Here is a 19,242-nt window from a genome sequence, read left to right on the forward strand (position 1 = left end):
GATGTCTATGCTATTGAAGAGTTAAATTTACTCCATTTCTGATTATCATCTCGAACCTGGCCTGAGTTATAATTTTTTCTATGAAGTTTTGATGTCGCATCTTCAAAATGACAATCCTATTCAGGGGCATATGTTAATTTTAAGAAGAAATCTAGAAAATGAACAGAGTTTGTGTAACTATCATTGAACACCGTGAAAGGCTACTGACTAGAGTACTGGCAGTTCACTCATGTGATAATGCACTGATAAAAAAAATTCCTGCTTTCAAGATGTAACTTCAATAGAGCATGCATTCTCGAGAATTACTTGCAGGTCAGCTCACTCAAGTAATATAGAGTAACCAAGGGAATCTTACAGCGTTTTATTTGTCGAGTCTTGATATTATGGTTGTAAAATTTCAAGAGGTCTGCCAACAGCAAGGCTGTTAAAAAGTTTAAGAAATATAGAATTAAATCACCATAACCATTCTCTGGCAGCATTACTTTTAATCATGATCAGAAAATGTGTTCAGGACACATTCTTTTAAGATGATCAATGGATCCGTATTGTGCGCGGTGAAGAACCATAAATTTGGGGTTCTTGACCACCATGCATTTTTCAACTTGTATTATTTTGGCATCAGATTCCCAAAGGTTAATAAACTAGTGTTTATGTTCGCTTTCGCGGTTCCAACTTAGAATGGCATGGGCCATTTCATCGTGACGGGACTTCCCAGTGCACAATGACAGCTAATAATTAATCAACCCTCATCTCCACAACGTAAAAATATGCAGCTTGTACGAAATTCTAAGTTTGAAATAGGCACAATTTCTCAATTCCTGTGTTAGCAGTACACGTGTACACATTAACATAAGGGACATAATGCTCACACACTGCACAGGACAAGCAATGCACACCTTGTACAACTACAGCACAACAACATTGTCCTCTGGTAACTGTAAATAATAAGAGTGCTTGATGTGTTCGGCAGAGTGGATAATCAACTCACGGAAGGGCAATGACATGTTGGAGGTGCAAGCTCAGAACGCTTCTACTGAGTGTCAGGCAAGTTTTTTAGGCTGTGACAATCTTATTAAGGCTCTCTTCTCAGTTACTAAGTTTGTCCGATTATCACACAGATTGGAGTTTGTTGGCGTACCTACCGTGTGGCAGCCACTTGCCAGGGATATCAACTGGTTAAAGGCACCGTGCGGCAGATTAAAGGTGCAGTCCATAACTCTGAGACACTGCACTGCATGAATTGATCTGGCTTCAAGTGTGAGTCGGTACAAAGGGAGATGGCACCTCAGATTCCCTGTGGGTGCTTACCAGCACATTATAGGTACGCTCACCCAGCTAGAAGCTACAAGATGGAACACTGGAAGAACAACATGCATCAGTGTCTTTCCAAATAAACCTCTCAAATGAAGAAATCCATTTTTTTACAAGCAGAGCTCTAACATAAAGTTATAGTGTAATCATAAATTTAGAAATGCGAGTGTGGAATGTGCATGAAACTTTTTCTCGATGCCCTCCCCACCCTATATCAGCCAACTCACACTAACACATCTACATATCTGCTCATCAGAATCAGATTCGAACGTGAAAGGCCATCTGGCATCATTGGCAGCAGTACAATGTGTTTCATTTCCATGATTTCATCTGATATGGCAAACGTTACAGCTTAGTCTGCATAGTTATCTTACTATACCACTTGCATGATAAGAAATTGTTTAGGTGACATTGGACAAATGGGCGCACACGATATTGGAGAAGGCACTCGGAAATTTGGACTTGAGTGAGTGGGTTGCCAATTATTTGACTAAATAGCACTAACATTCCACCACTTGTAACCTTCGATGCTACTGTTCATCAACTGTTGTTTATACACACATACGTGGGACTTAGCTATCTTCAAACATCAAGTAGAGAGCAAAGAAAGGATAATCAGGCCTCTCCATCCATGTACATGATGTTTACTGGTGCCATATGCTATTGGTATTTGATGCTGTTAAAAATGCTGCCTTTGCTCGCTAATTTTACTATTCTGAATGTTTGATGTATCCAGAAATTATTAAATTGCTTTGGCATGAACTGCACTGAGGAGATAGACCATTCGTGCTTCAAAAGAAGAGAAGTTTCATTTTCTCTTCTATGTGGGCTGCATCAATTGCACTGCGGTTTTTTATCGCTACTTGCCGCTCCAACGTGTCTGCAGCTGAACTGGAGGCTGTTTATCGAGATGGTAGACAAAAGTAGAGAATCCTAAGCATGCTTTTTTTTAGGTAAGGCATTTAGGCAAGATCTTGCAGCTGTTGTCTGGTATAATCGCCATACTTATTCGATATCTTGTAAGAGTGTACTTAGCGGGGTGCGGTGCAAAGCATGTTGAGTGTTTTTGCACAATGATTAACTGTAAACAGCTGTGTTTGTTCACTAGACCATCTCTTTTGCTGTATAATTTAAATGATGTCATAGAACTCACACGGGTTTTTCTGAGACGTGTTTTATAGAAGTGTTAACTGTTAACTTCACCACCATCGTAGCAGAACATCACATACGCCAAGATGCTAAGTATGACATATAAGTTTACCCGAGTTTGCTACTTAAAAACACAAGCATCCACTCATTTATGAATAAACGAAACCTGAGCTCTTGGCGTTTTGAAATTTGCTTGATAGGTGGCTCATTACCCAGATTGACAAAGTCATTTTCTTTAGATATGTAATTTTGGTTTATTCGTTCATTGACTGTTTTTTTAAATGTCAAAAGTCCACGTGTACGCCCCAGTATCTCAACAAGTAAACTAAACCCCTTTCTAATGGTTAGATCTAGGTACATAAGCTATCTGGCAGATAAATGCCGAAGCGCAATAAAGTATCTTCAGCATCATTGACTTGTCACTTTCCAAAGTTTTCCTTTCCAGGTGGATCTAACTTTCATCTGAATTGTAACATAAAATGTAATTCTTTCACACAGGTAAAACCATGGACAGTGATTCGTGTAAAACGTTAATAAACATGTTTTTTGAAAGCACAAATAGCCTGAACTTTGGTATTGCCTCAAGGTGTGATTCACCTACTTTTTTAGTGTGTCAGATGTTAAAACAAGGTTAGGGGAGAGACGTACCTTTGGGGAAGGTGGATACAAAATAAAGAGGAAGTGGAGAGTTTGAGATCTTGTTACCTCGAGGGTTTGGGGGCTGGGGGAGTTGAGTAACAATATATTCAAAGGCCTAGAGACAGGAAGTGGTGCCAAGTTACTGCCTCTAAAGCCTTCGGGGAGACTTCACATTCTTATAGGATGACCACAGATGAGGAGGTCATATCACAAGTTGGATGTACAGACATCGAGTAAAGATATGACATCACGCTGGGCCGCATGTGAGTTTCAGTAAGACTGCGTGCCTGTGGCGTCTGACCCAAAGAGCCAGAGTTGCGAAACCCAGTACTGAACACAATACCGCGTCACTTTTAGTGCCCGTTGAAAATGAAATTGGCAGTATTTCTGTCACACTATAAAGGGCTGCACAGGCAGGTATTTTATCAGAAGCTGTCAGTTCCAACTAGGATCACGACTCCTCCCGAATAGAATCAATCCTCAGATCGATAACTCTCCACGTGTGCTCACACACAGAATTGAGTCCTGCAATCGTGCCATTCCTAGTTGCTGCAGCATTTTCAAGCAACGGCACTGTGGTGAAAGTTGCCGATGGTGGCCAGCATGTTCCCACGATCGCGAACTTCACTATGAGTTGCGTACGGCCAAGAAGGAATTACCGTGCACACTGGCAAGATACCGCAAAACAAAGAACTATGCATAAGGTGATTTCGCAAGAATAGAGGATTCTGTTGAGCCTACTCATCAACGAGGCGAGGCCATTTGAGCAGGTCAACCATTTTTCGGCTTCTGGGGTTCATCATCTCCAATGACTGAGCCTGGGAAGCTCAAACGTGGTTTGAACTATCAGGAAGCCCAGCAATGTCTTTACTTCCTCCGCCACAGCTGAAGAACTTTGGCAGAAGACGGGACTTCTCTGGTTCAGTTTTATCGGCGTTGATCGAGAGTCGTACTGACCTTCTGCTTCATTAGTCACCTGTAGGACAGTACCTAACCGACACAAACAAGTGGTTCCTGTAAGTGCCCTGAGCGCTGCTGTCTCCTATGACCGTGATACTGGTGCTTTACGAATGCTTGTAATCTGATCGTTTGCGGAGCGCGCGCTGCCTTTCCTAACCTTTATGCTGTCCATCAGTTTTGTGACATTCTAAATAAACATGTGACTTATCTTTAATTAACAGCGCGGGTCAGTCCGCAACCTGATTAAGTACTCAAGGGGTTTATGTGTTTGAGGGCCAATCGCCCGTTGAACACGACAAGCCTGCAGAGACAAAACTGTTACTCTTCGGACAGTACGCTTCAATAACAAGAGGTCACTAGGAGTGCTCATGTCGTAGGAAACGACAGGCAATGCCATCGAACAACGGTAGGAGTGACTCGGCATATGACGTTGCACTTCCTTGGGGTACTCTCGTACTTGACACCAAAATGTCATAAATATTTTATATGAATGTCTCAATAGAAAGTATAGCTTCGAAAGAGTTGTCGTAACGGGAAAGTCAAGCTCGCATGCCACAGAACAGTTCTTGACCACTGTGTGTCTGGAAGGGGGTGCGGAAACGGCAGAAATGGTTGACACGTCAAACCGATTTAGTCTTATATGCATGATGTCTGTGCGTGTCGTGCGTGCAAAGGTGCTTGACCGCTTGACATAACAGACTCAGGCAAAGCTACGATACACTGACCGGGAGTATCCGGGTCGAGTGCTGTCGACGCAGTAGTAGGAAGACGGCCTCGGGGCACCAGCATTTAGTCAAACTGTTGGTTGTGTTTAAAGCTCAGACCCGAGGAGATAAAATATTTCGCAAATGAATGAGTGAGTCACGTGTGTGTTAAGAGATAACGCACGTGATAGTCCCGCACATACCCGTGAGATCACATAATTCTATTTGTTCACGCAATACAAGCATTTGAACAGATTTTTATTAAAACCTGATAAGTTTTGGTGTATTATGTATGTCAATGATATTTAGATATTTGGTCCACAGCTTTAAGCAAGTGTTTGAATCTCTCAACAACAATGTGGGCCTACAGCGATTTGACTAACAAGCTCGACTAATAGAAATTATCAGGTTAGCACTCTTTTATCAACAAACTCAACCATAATGCTTTTTGCCTTTCTTCTACTTGCTAGATAAGGACTAGTTGAGTTTCATTAATCTAATGTTAAGCCGGTTGGCCTTTAAGTATTGTGTTTGGTTTCATCAATTTTTTAAGTCTTCTTGGCGTAATGATTTTTTTAAAAAAAAAAAGGAAAATACACTAGCGTTTGAGCGGTTATCAAAACTAGTTTGGGAAAGGGGATAGGAGTTTAAACACACACACGTAATTTACTTGCAATGTGCTACAACCTCGTTAGATGCTGTTGTAAAGAAGAAGATTATCAAATCTTCAGGGCGAATTTTGGGTGAAGAGCTCTGAGTTCATTTCCCGGAAGCCCCTCTTATTCAAGCAGTTCTCCTAGATTGGGAATGGCATCTTAATTTCCTCTCAAATCGTTAATTCCAAAACTTTTTGTAAGCGAGATGAAACTGTTCAGAGGTCACAAACAACTGCAGATATTAGTCAAGAAATCTTATTTTACAGAAGAAATCGTCCGGCAGTCAGTATATAAAGGCTGCGCCGAGACTGTGCCGGGAGGGAAGGGTGTGGGGCAATGGAAGGCAAACAGTGCGATGACGTGCCGTCAACGATCAGATGCTTACGGGCATTCGCAAGCCATTGGCAGGTAAGACGCTGCGCAACTTTGCGACGAGCCCAAGGGCGATGACTGATGTCATAGGAATCTTGTTGTGTCGAGAATCGTTCACGCTCCGACAGCTAACGGCACCCGCCCGGGGTTGTGGTTCGCCAGTGGGACGTGGCACAACAGTTTTGAAAGAACAGTTGTGCCTGTCTCACGCGTGACGAAATGCATGCGGTTCAGAAATTCATGCGAACAGTGGCGTGCAGAACGAAACAAAAATCGCTTTTAATAGCAAGGATGCAGGACAGTTTTCTTCAGAGGGAGAGAATTTCGCCATAACTTCTAACGACACAACACATGCATGTTTCTATATGTCTTGCTGGGTCTGAGCTGGAAGCGTTGTCTTTGAAACCGCAGTATACTTTAACCAAAACTGCGAAAACTGTTTTAATTTTAAATTCGGAACAGCCGTTATACTCTGTGTATGTCAGACGGAAATCGAACAAAAAATGTAGCGAAAACGGTTTTCACCATTCTCTAAGAAAATCTGACTTGAAGCTGTCACACTCGCTTGTGGTTGAAGGAAATCTGTCCGAAGTGACGGAACTAGTGCATTGTCATGGATGCTAATCTGAAACTGAAAGAAAGGCTCCTCGATGTTGGATCAATTTGGACTAATGACTAGTGTCGGCTATGAGAATGTTTGGTATGATGACTATCAAGAAAAGTAGCAGCAGGCTCGCAGAAACAAATTTCCTTCAGATAATTTAAAAGAATTTTCCTTCAGAGTAATTTTGAAGAAAATATGAAATCAGCTGAAAGATGTAGAAAGGTACAGCTGGTTGAAAAAGTTTGGGTTTTTTTACTTTTCTCTTCTTTTCTCTCATATCTTTCGCGTTCTCTCTCTTCTTGTTCGGTGTCATGTAAAAGTTCCCTCATCTTTTTTCCACCCAAAAGGGGAAAAATTAAATTCTTTTTGGAAAGTTTTGAATATTTTAGATGTATCTTATAGTTTTCAAACTGTGTGTTGGTATTTGTATTTCTCTGACTATAGGTCGTGGATAATAATAATCAATAAATATATATTTAGTATTTGAGCCATCCTGTTCATATCAACTTATCAATAATAAATGTTGTGGGGTTGAACAAAGCTGTGGCACAAGTGTGTGTGAGAAGAGAGCGGATGGTGCGCGTGCATGTCGCCATTGTGGGCGGTAGTGAGAGAGAGGAGATGTGAGGTTTGTGAGTATGTGGTGTTTGTGAGTGTGCGCTTGTGTGGGTGTGGCGCGGCTTGGCGACAATGGGGTCCAGTTTCTGGGCCACACATGAGCAGATGGGAGCAAAAATAGTAATAGTTGCCTCTTTCTTTTTTTTTTTTTTTTTTTTAAGTCAAAAGGAGTACGATTTTGTTGCCAGGGAGCTTGTTGCTGGATCCTGATCGGATTACTTTAGGCAAGAGTCAAAATTATTTGACTGTGGTCCTCTTCTAACGGTTTCGTTTTGGCCTTTGTATTCGTTCTTGTTTTTGTTGCATTCGAAGTCGCACGGTGAAAGGATCATATGGGCTGCTGCGGATTCTCGTGTGTTGACGAAATCCGTCACATGATGCGTCATAATGTACACTTGTGAAGAAAGGAGTCGGATCACTACCGTTGCTAGGCGGCAGATAGTAGCCGACCTAGCGGCACGATCACGGTAGAAAGGGTAAGATCTCACGGGTAGGGAGGTGCACCTCGCCGTCATGTGGCAGGCGGTGATACTCGTGCGCACTACGAGACGTTTGACATAAGAAACGTAAAGAGTGGATTTTAGGGGTTGATGGACGAAGAGAAGAGGCTAAACAAATTATTTACTTAGAAACAAAGACAGTCCTCAGTGTCTTCACTGGTTTTGATAGGTTTATGACTCCCGCCCCCTTTCCTCGTCTCGTTGCCCTGACTTTTTCTTTCTTTTCAATACTCCTAGGGATGATAATACGGAATACTTGAATCTGTCTCTTGCCGATTTATGTTTTTCTGTCTAGTAGTTCCCATTATCCGGATCCTCTCACACCGTAGTCGAACTACCCTGATTGCAGACCCTTTGCAGCGTGCGCTAGACAGACTACCAGAGGAAAAGTACGAGTGTGGAGGCGGAGGAACTAGATCGAACGTCTTCCCTTAATATATCTAGAAATTCACTATCGGTGTTTACTGATAAGTGTTGTGTTTTGTTTGTTACATTCCTTCTACAGAGTGTCTATCAATTACGCGAAAGTTAGCAGTTCCTTTTGTACGACATTCCCTAAGCAATCTTTCTCTGTACCGGCTCTTATTAATCTGCTTGTGCGTAACTCTATTATTTGTCTGCTAATGCGAGAGCAATTAAGTTAGTTCATTGTGTGATGTGAAAGCAAAGCCTGGGAAGCACGAACCTCAGCACGAAGTCTATGCCATACTCGGCCAACCAAATCTTTGCACTGTGTAGTGTAAACAGCGAGCGCTAGAAGTTTGCTTGTGACGAGAATTTATCAATAGCAAAGCCAGGTTTGGTCAAGTAGAGCTTGGTTTCGAGTCCTAAGGATTAATTGGTATGCTCTTGAGAGGATTGATGAATTTTGTCCCGTCGTCAAGATGATGATGTGGATGGATGATTGGGATGGATGGGATGATTTGGATGGAGGAGAGGAACTGATTTATGAGATGATGGAGTCTAGTTGGCAGTTGGTTTATGGAGAGAAAGAGTCTCAATACAGAGACAGAGAATCATCAAATTACGATCAAGAGTGGAGTGCGATAGTCAGGCTTGCAAAGCAGCGCAAACTATTTGTTGGTGACAATAAAGATGTTTTGGGTACTTTAGTCATGGCTAAAGGACTGTAATCACGGGAAGTTCCTTACACGGTAATTTCTGTGCAGTCTTCACGCACCATGAATGAAGAAAAAGTTCATAACCGGTGACAGATGATTTGGATAAACGAACACTCAGAGACGAAGCCATGTGTGAACTGGCTTCGATTATTGGCGAAGACACAAGCGTGAAAGACAAGGCAGAAACTATTATGATCGATAGTGGATATTTAAGATGTGGTAGATGAGTCGAGGGCAGTGTGGAATAAGGCTGCCGTGCGTGACCGGATGTTCCATGGGACCACGTGGCAGTTTGAATCTAGTAGGAGAGCTTTAATTCAGTTGTCTCGGATGCTACCCAGTGGGTTAGAGACTTTGCTAGCCAATCTCGGCGGAAGTGCGGTTTTGTCGACTAATTTGTACTGTCCCTTATCTCGGCATGCTTTAATGCGTATTTCAATCTGTTACAGAGTCCGTTGTAATACCAGTCCTGCTTTTAAGGCAGATGTGAAATGTGACTCTGATTGCCGAACAGAGAGGACATTCAGGCATCGAGCGCAAGCATGGGAGGGGGCTTTCGTACGGAGAACATTAACACAATGATTTTGGAAGAGCATGGTCGCCACACTCGTAGGACGCAGGACACCCTACTTTCAATAAACGAAGCGCCGAAGGTCGATCTGGACTGGGTATGTAACTCGGCACACACTTTGTCGAAGACGTCTTCTAGTACTTAGGAGTTTGGCCGGAAGAAGAACTGGCTTTCGAACATGAAGAAGGGGACTGGTCATTCTGTGCAGGACTTGCTCACCATTCCTCAAGACAGTCATGAGTGGCGGGTCGTCAGCTGCAGCAACCATCTATGTGCCCTCAGTCCCCACTCTAACAACCAGTACCCGTCAGGGGACGAATAGTTTCTGAAAGAAATTTCTTAATTGACCACCAAATTATGACGGTCTGTGGTCCATGAATGCGCTTATGAAGAACTGTTGGGCTTGTTTTTTGTTTGTTTGTTTGTTTGTTTGTTTGATTTTTAAATACTCATTCCTCTTTTTAATCACTTTTATCCTTGGTCGGCTACAGGTACTTTGACGTAGAGTCAAAAACCGGAGCAGCATGATGTGAGTTTTCAGAAGTATGGCCGTTTGGTTGATTCTTATCAAATACATTAATCTTGTGTGCGCTGTCTCTTATCATCCTAAAGATGGTGTTTTTCGAAAGAAATAAAATAGAACAACAATAATAAATTACGCGAGTATTTTTTTTAAATTTATGATGTCGAACAATCACTGGCTAAAGTGCTGTTTGTGATGCCCTCACGTGAATGGGTGACACTTGGCACGCGCCTGTAATCAGTTAGATAACCAAGCAGGTAGGCCAGTTTTAAGGAAGGGGGTAGCTGTCATCGTAAACCGAACGCATCTTGGGTGTTGTTTGTTGAGGGTGGACCCAACGACATGGAGGATAATGAACATCGATGATTTGTTGCAGGACCGTTTGCGAGGTCTGTCAGTTAACAGCTCCACAACCCAGAAATCACATTGTGCAGCGTACCAAGGCGGTGTGCAGTGATGTAAAATGTTTTTTACGACCTACCATCAATTTTTAGTTATTAACAGCTTCTGGTAGGTAGAGAACTATAATTATATTCTGTAAGTTTCAGCGCCTGAACACAACGCGTTTATTTTTATTACTTAATTTCAAAGTTGACGATTTGTCCTGTATGTCAGCAAGTCCTGGGAAATCTCTTTCCGCTGCGCGAATAACGTGCTACGTGATCAGCATAGGTGTACTCGGACAAGCTTTCTTTATGGCCAGAAAGGTGGAGCAATACAAATCGAGTTTATCGAGCGATAGTTTATCTGTAGTTCTCTAGGCACGAAGACGAGTGTGAAACGCTGGTGTGTAGCCTTCAAGGTTATTTAAACGTTCATTGTTTGAACCAGAATATTGTGAAGGTTCAAAAATCAACACAACATACTCACTCACTGGTTAAATAGCATTAAAACAAAACACAAACTTAAAAAAATATTATTATAACAAAAAATAGCTGCTTTCGTGAACGCTGTTGCAGAGATTCGTTATCATTTACTGCTGCACGTGACTGACAAATAATTGTTCGCGCCGATCACAGTTAAAATACTGAGGTTCGAGAGCTAAATTTGAAATATCATATTCATCGAGATCACTTCAGGTGTTCGTGCAGCTACTTCTTGAAAGTAAACTGCCTTTTTTAGCTAAAAGAATATTCTGGTATGAATGCAGAGCACAGTCGCTCTACGGTTGGACTGTCATGCAAACTTGTTCTTATTATTTTTGACGAAGTTAGTCGCTTCGAATATTTCATGTTTTTTTTTTCTGGAATTTGAGCGTTGTTATACAGCCCCCCCTGATAATTAAAGTTGGTCTCACAAGCAAAAACTTCACAAGTTTTGCCGATCTTCGTGTGGTTATCAAAAACACGGCTTACCAAACTATGCTTTGTACTTTGGCTAGTGCTAATAACTTCATACACTATACTTTCGTCGTCAGGTAAGGGGAAGTAAGCGATGAACGTTTTCGGTTGCAGAGTTATCCAATTGCAGTATTTGCGGATATCATGAGTGACTTGGTTTAAAAATTAAACAGAAGTGGAAACAAATTTTGTCCCGACCTTACAAATAAAGTGGACAGACATAATGGTACAAAGAATACAATTTTATTGAATTCATAGTTTGAGACAGCAGAGGTAATGTTTAAAAAAAAAAACTGATCATCGCAGTCGATATGGTAGCCCTCGATTTTCTTCCCTCGTGGATCATTTTATTTCCGAGTGAAAATAAATTCATTCACCATCATGGACGTGTATAGGTGGATTGCTGTCTGTCTGCCAAGACCAACGCTTAGTCTCTTGCAAAGTGGTCCACTGTTAGTCTCGGCTAGCCGTAACAAAGAATGTTACTAAACCGGAAGCTTTGTAGTCTCATGCCTCGTTTTAGTAGTTAACTGAAAAAAAATCGTCTGCCAGCAGTCTAGTAATGCAAGTTCGTGGTACCGTTCTCCAGAGTGCGAATTAAAAACCTTTGACAAAACATCTGACATATCCTCTCTAAAAAAAAACATCTAAATGCAGAAATAAGCATTTTTTTCCCATTTCGTATGATGTCCTTGCTGTTTTCTGTCATCACATACCACTACATATATTTTAATGCTCATCAACCATTTTTTTTTCTAACAATCCTAACACTGCCACCTTTCAAGTAACTCTGATGACAACCATAAAAATGAATATGATATTTACAGTCGAGGGATATTTCCGACACCAGTCCTTAACTAGCAGGGAATCATATCTTTTGTAGTGCTTGGCAAACAAGGCAGACACGAACATATTATCGATGGTTGAAAGAGTAAACCGACAGTTCGTCTTCAGGATAGGAGAGCACCCTCATGCCATAGCCGACCGTGGAGACGGATATCGGGCCCTGGTCACGCGGCCGTGCAAACGGAGAGAACGTGAGGGCGCGCAGAGGGCGTGCATGAGGGTGACGTAATCTTTTATTAGCGATGATCGAGCCTCGCTTTTGCTTGTGGAACGTGTGGGTAGTTCGTTGACAGTAGTCGTTGCGGCTGATTACACAAAAGGGGAAGGGAGAATTATCCACCCCTTCATTCGCTTTTCCTCTCCAATATCTCTCTCATTTTCGCTCCACTTTTTAAAACTCGTTTTTTTTTTCTCCTTTGACTTTCTTTATTCTTTCTTATTTTCTCTTTCCATTTTCCCTCCTGTCGCTAATGACGTATTCCCTTTGGATATTTTCTGTCCCTTTCATTTCCAATTATCTGCCTTTCGTCAGTAAACCATAATATGTTTTGTAAACTACCAGCCATGTTCTAGTATCACTATGTCATGGTCAGGGCCTGCTAGCAGCAAAGAGATGTGAAGTCAGGTGTATTATACAAAAGCTTATTTAGTGTTTAGTTCATGAAAAGGATCGATTGGATTATGATGATGATTATTATTGTTGTTACAATTTTTCTGACCCTCCCCCCTGAAAGGATAACTCATGTTTACAAAAGCAAAATGATGTCCACACACACATATATTTGTGCAAACCCAACACAAATAAACTCAAACACTTTTCACTTCTTTCTAATCAATGAGCAGTCCTAAAACAAACCTCGTGCAGTCAAGCGTGAACAACACTTACACACGTGTTACAAAAGCGCCACCCAACCACCACCCTTACTCCATGGCGCACACTTTTATGTTCCAGCTTTGGGTCTGCTGCTTCTTGTCCTTCTCCACACCAGCGGGGTCAAGGGCGGGAAGGAGATGGACGTCATCAAGTCCGTGCAAATAACTGAGCCTCGGAGGAGACTCCCACCATTATAGGCACAGACCTGACTATCGTCTGTGAAATCTTGCCTCGGAATCTCCCTCGAGAAGTATGTTCTTGATGCTTTCTTGTGTTGCACACACACCGTCTGGGGCAGTAGTTAGGAAGCAGAATAAGTCATTTCCCTGAGCGCAAAATGGGGAAACATTTTGTCTCATACCTATATCAAATTATGAAGGGAACGATATATATAATTTATATACCATGTATCATCACAATGATGTAATTTTCTTTATTTCTCTTAAATTGCATGACATCTATTTGTATATTTTCTTTGTGAGAGATTGTCTTTTTAAAATTTCTTTTTCTTGTTTGTTGCGCCAATGTGTTGACAGTGTTGTTATCTTTATAAACAAGCTACCTCATGGACTCAGTTCTTTTGAATTTCAGTCAATTAACCATATCTTAAGAACACTTTAACTTTCTGTATGTGGCTTTGAATGGTTTGCAGGTGCTAACGTCTGTTGAGTGGATACGCGAGGATAACCATTTTCAGAAACGAGTGACAATTAAACCGCAGGAGAACAAGATTGACATCTTCTACAACCGAATGACTCGTCAGTCGCCTTAAAAGTGTACAACACCTCCTACTGTAGACAGGGCAAATACATCTGCTCGGCAACTCAGCGATGATCACGTGACCATCTTACAGGATTTTCGGGAGGTATTCGCCGCCGGTAGATATCTAGTCCTTATACCTTTGTTGGTTAATAGTGTGCTATATTCAGCATATTGCAAAGTGCATCGGCAATAATCCTATCATACAATATACATGTATTGGGATACCTTGCTTTGTTCTATTATTATTATTACGACTACTACTACTATTGGACTCTCTCCATCTTGACTCCTTTTTGTGTCTTCTATATTTGACTTTATTACTGCATAGTTGTTTCACCTTCCGCTCTTCATATTCTGTCCATATTTCCTACTTGTTAAGCGCTGAGAAGATGGTCCCTTGTGATTATGCACTATGTAAATTACACTTTATTAGTAGTAGTTAGTAGTAGTAGTAGTAGTAGTAGTAGTAGTAGTAGTAGTAGTAGTAGTAGTAGTAGTAGTAGTAGTAGTAGTAGTAGTAGTAAGACACCCATCCAGTGTCGAAGGAAGTGTGTCAAAAGCTGGGGCTTTGGTGTCACAGGGGCTCAAAATATGTCTCCATGTTTGCCCACAGGCTCCGTCATTATCTACCCGTACACCCTGGAGGTCAAAGCAGCTTTATACAACGAGGCAGAACTCGAAGTTGATTTTTATGGATGCCGGACAGATGAATGTAACATCACGTGGTTGGATGAGCAGTCACGCAATATCAGGGAGACTTGGAAGTAAAAAAAAAAAGCTTCTTCTTTTTAAACAGTTCTATTTTATACTAAATACACATGGTATGTCAATAAACAACTATTTATAAGGAAGAGTTTGCAGGACAGAAAGAAAGCACTATTGATTATCTTTAGGAAAAAAGTTGTGATTTTGACAACAAAATAAAAAATCCACCTGCACAGGAGTATTATGAGAAACTGGCTGAGGTTCGTTTTTAACACCCGGCGCTTAAATACGGAAACAAAGACACACGACCAAGAGAACGAACAAACGAAAAACTTTGTAGTTTAGGCCATCGTAGAGTTTTCATACAAACAAGAGCTAGAGAGAGATGTCACACCCAAACAAGTTCTTTTACTTCATTCCCTACTCCGATGTCATTGTTTCAATATCTTATTTTTAAGTATACACACTGTCTTGGTTTAATATATGTGTTTGTCTTTGTGTTATTATCTTTACTCACTCGCCTCTCAAATAGTCATAAGTATATCAGATAAAAAATATTGTTATTGTCACTTCTGATCGAATACTGCGGGCGCTGTTATTTAGAGACGAGAAGGGGGAGACAGATTCGAAGTCATGTGTACAGCAGCCAGAAAGCTGACCTCCGAAAATGTCACGCACATGACCTACATAGCCTTTATACCTGCGTCATCCAATGTCTACGCAAAGCTTCCGTCACTTTCATCTTAAAGGTGGGTCACTTCCGGGTTGCTAATTGTGCTTGAGTATTAATCAGCCTCACTTGTCAGCGTTTCATGCTTTTTGTGACTGGCATTGCTAAGGAGTGGAGGAATAGGCAAGTGGAATGACAGGTTGGCTTCAATGATGGAACTATATCTTTGTGAATCATTTCTGCTCGTAAATATCAGACTTCATTTCTGTTTGTTTTCAGTCATCTCCTTCCTTATATTTCTTTTGAGACGGCGTTTTTTTTAATTTTTGTAGCGATCCGTTCTTATTGTTGTGTGAAAAATACGACAGCGGATGTTTTCGATCAGCGGGGTCGACAAGCCTGCTAGGAGGCTCAGTGATGTTCAAGTGGGTACAAAGTGCCAATCATCGAGTCATTCCAAAGGTATGTTATTGAGCTTTCCTTCTAGTATGCAGTAGTGATCTATTCCATGGTATCTTTCACCGAGATTTTATATTTCTACGAATATCAGCAATTATTCTTAATGCATATAGACGTCCACTAAAAGAAATAATCAATAACTGCCTGAGGTACCACAACCAAGCATCGGGTTTCAGACTCAAAACGATGGGTTTTGTTTTCAGCTTTCCTGGAATATGTCCTTTGCGAACGGGTCTCGGTGACAGTTGGTGACAAGGGCGGAGACAAGGTAGCGAAGCGTGGAGGTTATCTTCGGCGGCCCGTCTCGGTTAACGACCCGAACCACTGGTGACTCTATCTGACCATCAAGGATACTCAGTACAGCCACACAGGCAACATCACGTTGCTTGATAAGCGGGCCCCTCAGAGTTTTAAATCCACTCTCTCCCTCCATATCTTTGGTATGGGTCTCATTGCTTACGACAACGACGATGATAAATGACCACGAGCTGCCGATGATGAGAACCATGACGACGATGATAATAATGCACTTTAGCTAATTGCTGAATGTATAGACAACTCATAGTGCTCATCAAATTTTACCCTCCTAGTATTTTTTTTTCTTCTCTTCATTCTTCTTTCCTTGTGTGGCCGGCCCGCCAAGATTCATCATATATTATTCTTTTTCAATGCGTCTTCTCCTCTTCACCTCAGAACTAATTGATTAATGTCTCAGATTCTTGGTCGCCCCCAACATCTCGTCCGTGCTGCTCTCGCTGGCTACGCATACACATGCTGCAGCATCTTGGCTGTCTGCACGCAGGCTTCTCCGCAAGGGGTTCGTCGTGGTAAGGACGACACTTGCGATGAGCTGCTAGTATCCTAGGGGACTAGTCAGGGTGTGTGGGCGGGTAGACCTCGGGAAGGCTTGTGCTGAACTGCACGCAATCGCTTCGTCAACTGGGGGGGCGGGCCCGGGCGGCTGGGTGTGCCCTGCGACCAACCGCCGCCCGCACGATCTGTGGTGGTACTGCATCAGGTAGTCCCGCAGCAACCGTCCACAGGCAGTGGATCGACTTGAAAGCATTTGCTCTTTGCAAATAATGTAACTGCAGCAGTTCTCGCTTGAGAACTTAGTGCTTCCCGTGTGACTTAGACCTCAATAATGCACTTTACTTGACGCGGACCCCGCCACCTCGTGTGATTTGGGCCGGCAGCTGGACTACATGGCGCGTCCAAACAATCATGTATCCGCTATAGACCGTCGCGATACATCTCCTGAGAACCATCCTACGGGACAGTCGTCATGCTCAGTCGAGGAACCACATCCGGTCGAGTCAGGGGGAGAGGAACTCGCTATAGTGGGACCGGCCGTGACTGGCAAGGAACCGGGGCAAGGCCTCGGTAAGTCTCCCGTCTGTCATTTCCGCTTGCTCACAGTCTGAATCTTTCCTGATTTAACTGTCAGTGTTTGTTGCTCAGCTCGAGACAAGGTCGACTTAAATTCGCGCCGATTATATTGGCTGATATCTATTGTACCGGGAAGTTCATGTCTGTGCGCTAATGTCGAGGCTTTTTTGTTGTACACGATTTCTGCATTAGTACAGTAGAGTTTTGTGAGCATCATAGCTATTAGCTATAACAGAAGAATGTTTTGTAGAGCCAGGTTCCACTGTTGTAAAGTGAGCAAACTCAATTTATGTTGTACACGAGCTAACTCTAATATTTTCTTATAAAAATTATTTTCTTGCTAATAGGCTCAAATAGTGCCTGTATCCCTGACAAACGAGATGCACAATTATGTTTGCTGTTTGTTTTTTGCAGCGTTACCTGCCACAGGGAAATTCTTGATGGACCAGATTTCAATGTGGTTGGTAACGTAGTACTAGGCTAGTATGTGTGATTAATTTATTAGCCAGAGCACATCAATCATCTTGTTCTGTGTGGTGTGCCGTGTGTACAAGAAAGCAGATAAATGAAGTCCCTCTAGCAATCGTAGTAGGAATAGCGAATGTAAGCGGTTCACCGAGTCAAAAGGGTCGTGAATGTAAGTAGCAGAGCCTTACCCTCTCTTAGCCTTAATCCTAACCATCGACTTCCATATCCGCTGGTGATCGATGGGGAGGGGTTCCAATCGCAAGCAATCCGCTGGGTAATGTATAGGGAAGGAATCATGACTTTCTTCGTGGCTTTCTTCGTTTTCCAGAAGAGGAGTGTTTCCTACTCTGACGCTGGTTTCCTCGATGACCTTCTGCTGATCGTCGTCACAGTCGGTAGTGGCTGTCGTCTCATCGTGTACCAACAACAGGAGGAAATTCTGCAGAAAGGTTACATTATGGAGAGAGAGAATGAGGTTCTGCTAAACGTGACCATGATTGCAGGCTTGTGTTACATCAGGGGATATGACATTAACTTCAGACGATCTACTCGTGACTCATTCAGCTGAGAAACCATACAAAGACAAAATTATTTGGCACAAAAACTGTTAGTCTGTCTAAAGCAAAGTTCCGTTAGTATATCTTTATTAGTCAAGATGCATTTCTCGTTAGAAGCAGCGAATTTGATAGAAAGTTTTCTGATTAAAACTCCCAGCATACTAGGGTGCCAAAATAGATTTTTTTTTGTTTCAGCACGAGTGCACCATGGAAACGTGTCATGCAGGAGAGCGAGAAGAGGCGGCACGTGAGATCGTCTTCACCAACTCCGGGCAGCTTGTGGAGTATGGTTGTCATTACCTAGGAGGGGAAGGGAAGCAAGCTGGGATGTGGAGTTAACTATCAGGAGAAGAGAAGTATGCGCATGTCCAAAGCCCAGACAACGGGTTAATGGGCTTCAATCTGTTAAACGTCAATTTGTTAAATCCTTGTCCAGAGAATCTCGACCGTGTGCCATCCAACAGCACAGTCTCCACAGAGCTAACCTCACAAAGTCCACAGGTGATCAAGGAAAGTTTTGAAATGCAAACACTTGAAATATCTGTAGCACCGAGACTTCAGTTTGTTCAGTGCACTTGCTTCCTCTCCCCCTGCCAAATGGATATGAATTTCCAAAGACATTCAACTACCAGGTTATGAACTCGCGCTCTGTTAGTTCCGGTGTCTGGCGTCAGTAAAACATGATTTCCCACTTATAGAAAAAAAATATAAGCTTTGAACGGCAACTTTAAAACGTATAAAAAATTTATTCATAAATTCACTCTTTTATTACCCATGCCCCAGTCGATAAGATACTAAAATAAACATTTGCATGACAACGACACTCTTGTTTTCTTAAATTGAGGATTTGGAAGAAAAGTAGAGCTTCTCTTTGTAATGCTTTAATGATGCTGTATTTTTAAAATATTTTTTTCCTGGTGTATTCAGACGCAAGAGTTTGAGAAAGTCCCGTCTGCAGAGTGAGAGAGTGAAGCGCTGCAATGGCGAAAGTTTTTGTCCGGAGACGAAGTTTCCTCGAGAGAGGATACGATTCCTGGACTGTCTGGGTGAAGGGACTTTTGGAAAAGTCGTCCGCGCTCGGGAGCGCTGAACATCATCGGCACGGGCCGCTGGGTAGGTTGTGGCTGTTAAAATGTGTAAAGGTAAGTCTACGGGCCATATAACTCCATGTAAGTCTCAAAATTTCTCTACTCGACTGCTGGACGTAGGTCACCTGATCCAGCAACGCTGGCAAGAGAAACCACGTAGGTTAAATTTGCGATTCAGTGGAGACAACCATGTAAAATAAAAAAATAATAATGTAATCATTTTCTTTCTCTTTCCATCTTAATTCTTTTTCTGATTAAAGAAACTGGCGACCGGACACTGGGAAAAAAGCCGACTTCCTCAATGAGCTGTTATTGCTGAGAAAAATACCCAAGCACCTCAACATCGTTACTTCAAT

The 19,242-nt window shown here is 42.2% G+C and overlaps 1 protein-coding gene across 1 annotated transcript in view; it reads left to right on the plus strand.

The window, feature by feature from the left end:
• The window catches only part of LOC112568430 (platelet-activating factor acetylhydrolase IB subunit beta-like), a 46,193-nt gene extending 32,633 nt beyond the window's left edge, over positions 1-13,560 (plus strand). The window contains 1 exon segment of the mRNA XM_025245732.1: positions 13,441-13,560. Coding sequence (XP_025101517.1) covers positions 13,441-13,560 — 120 coding nt within the window.
• Positions 13,561-19,242: the final 5,682 nt, after the last annotated feature.

The sequence above is a fragment of the Pomacea canaliculata genome, linkage group LG7 (assembly GCF_003073045.1).
Source record: "Pomacea canaliculata isolate SZHN2017 linkage group LG7, ASM307304v1, whole genome shotgun sequence".
NCBI classification, from domain to species: domain Eukaryota; kingdom Metazoa; phylum Mollusca; class Gastropoda; order Architaenioglossa; family Ampullariidae; genus Pomacea; species Pomacea canaliculata.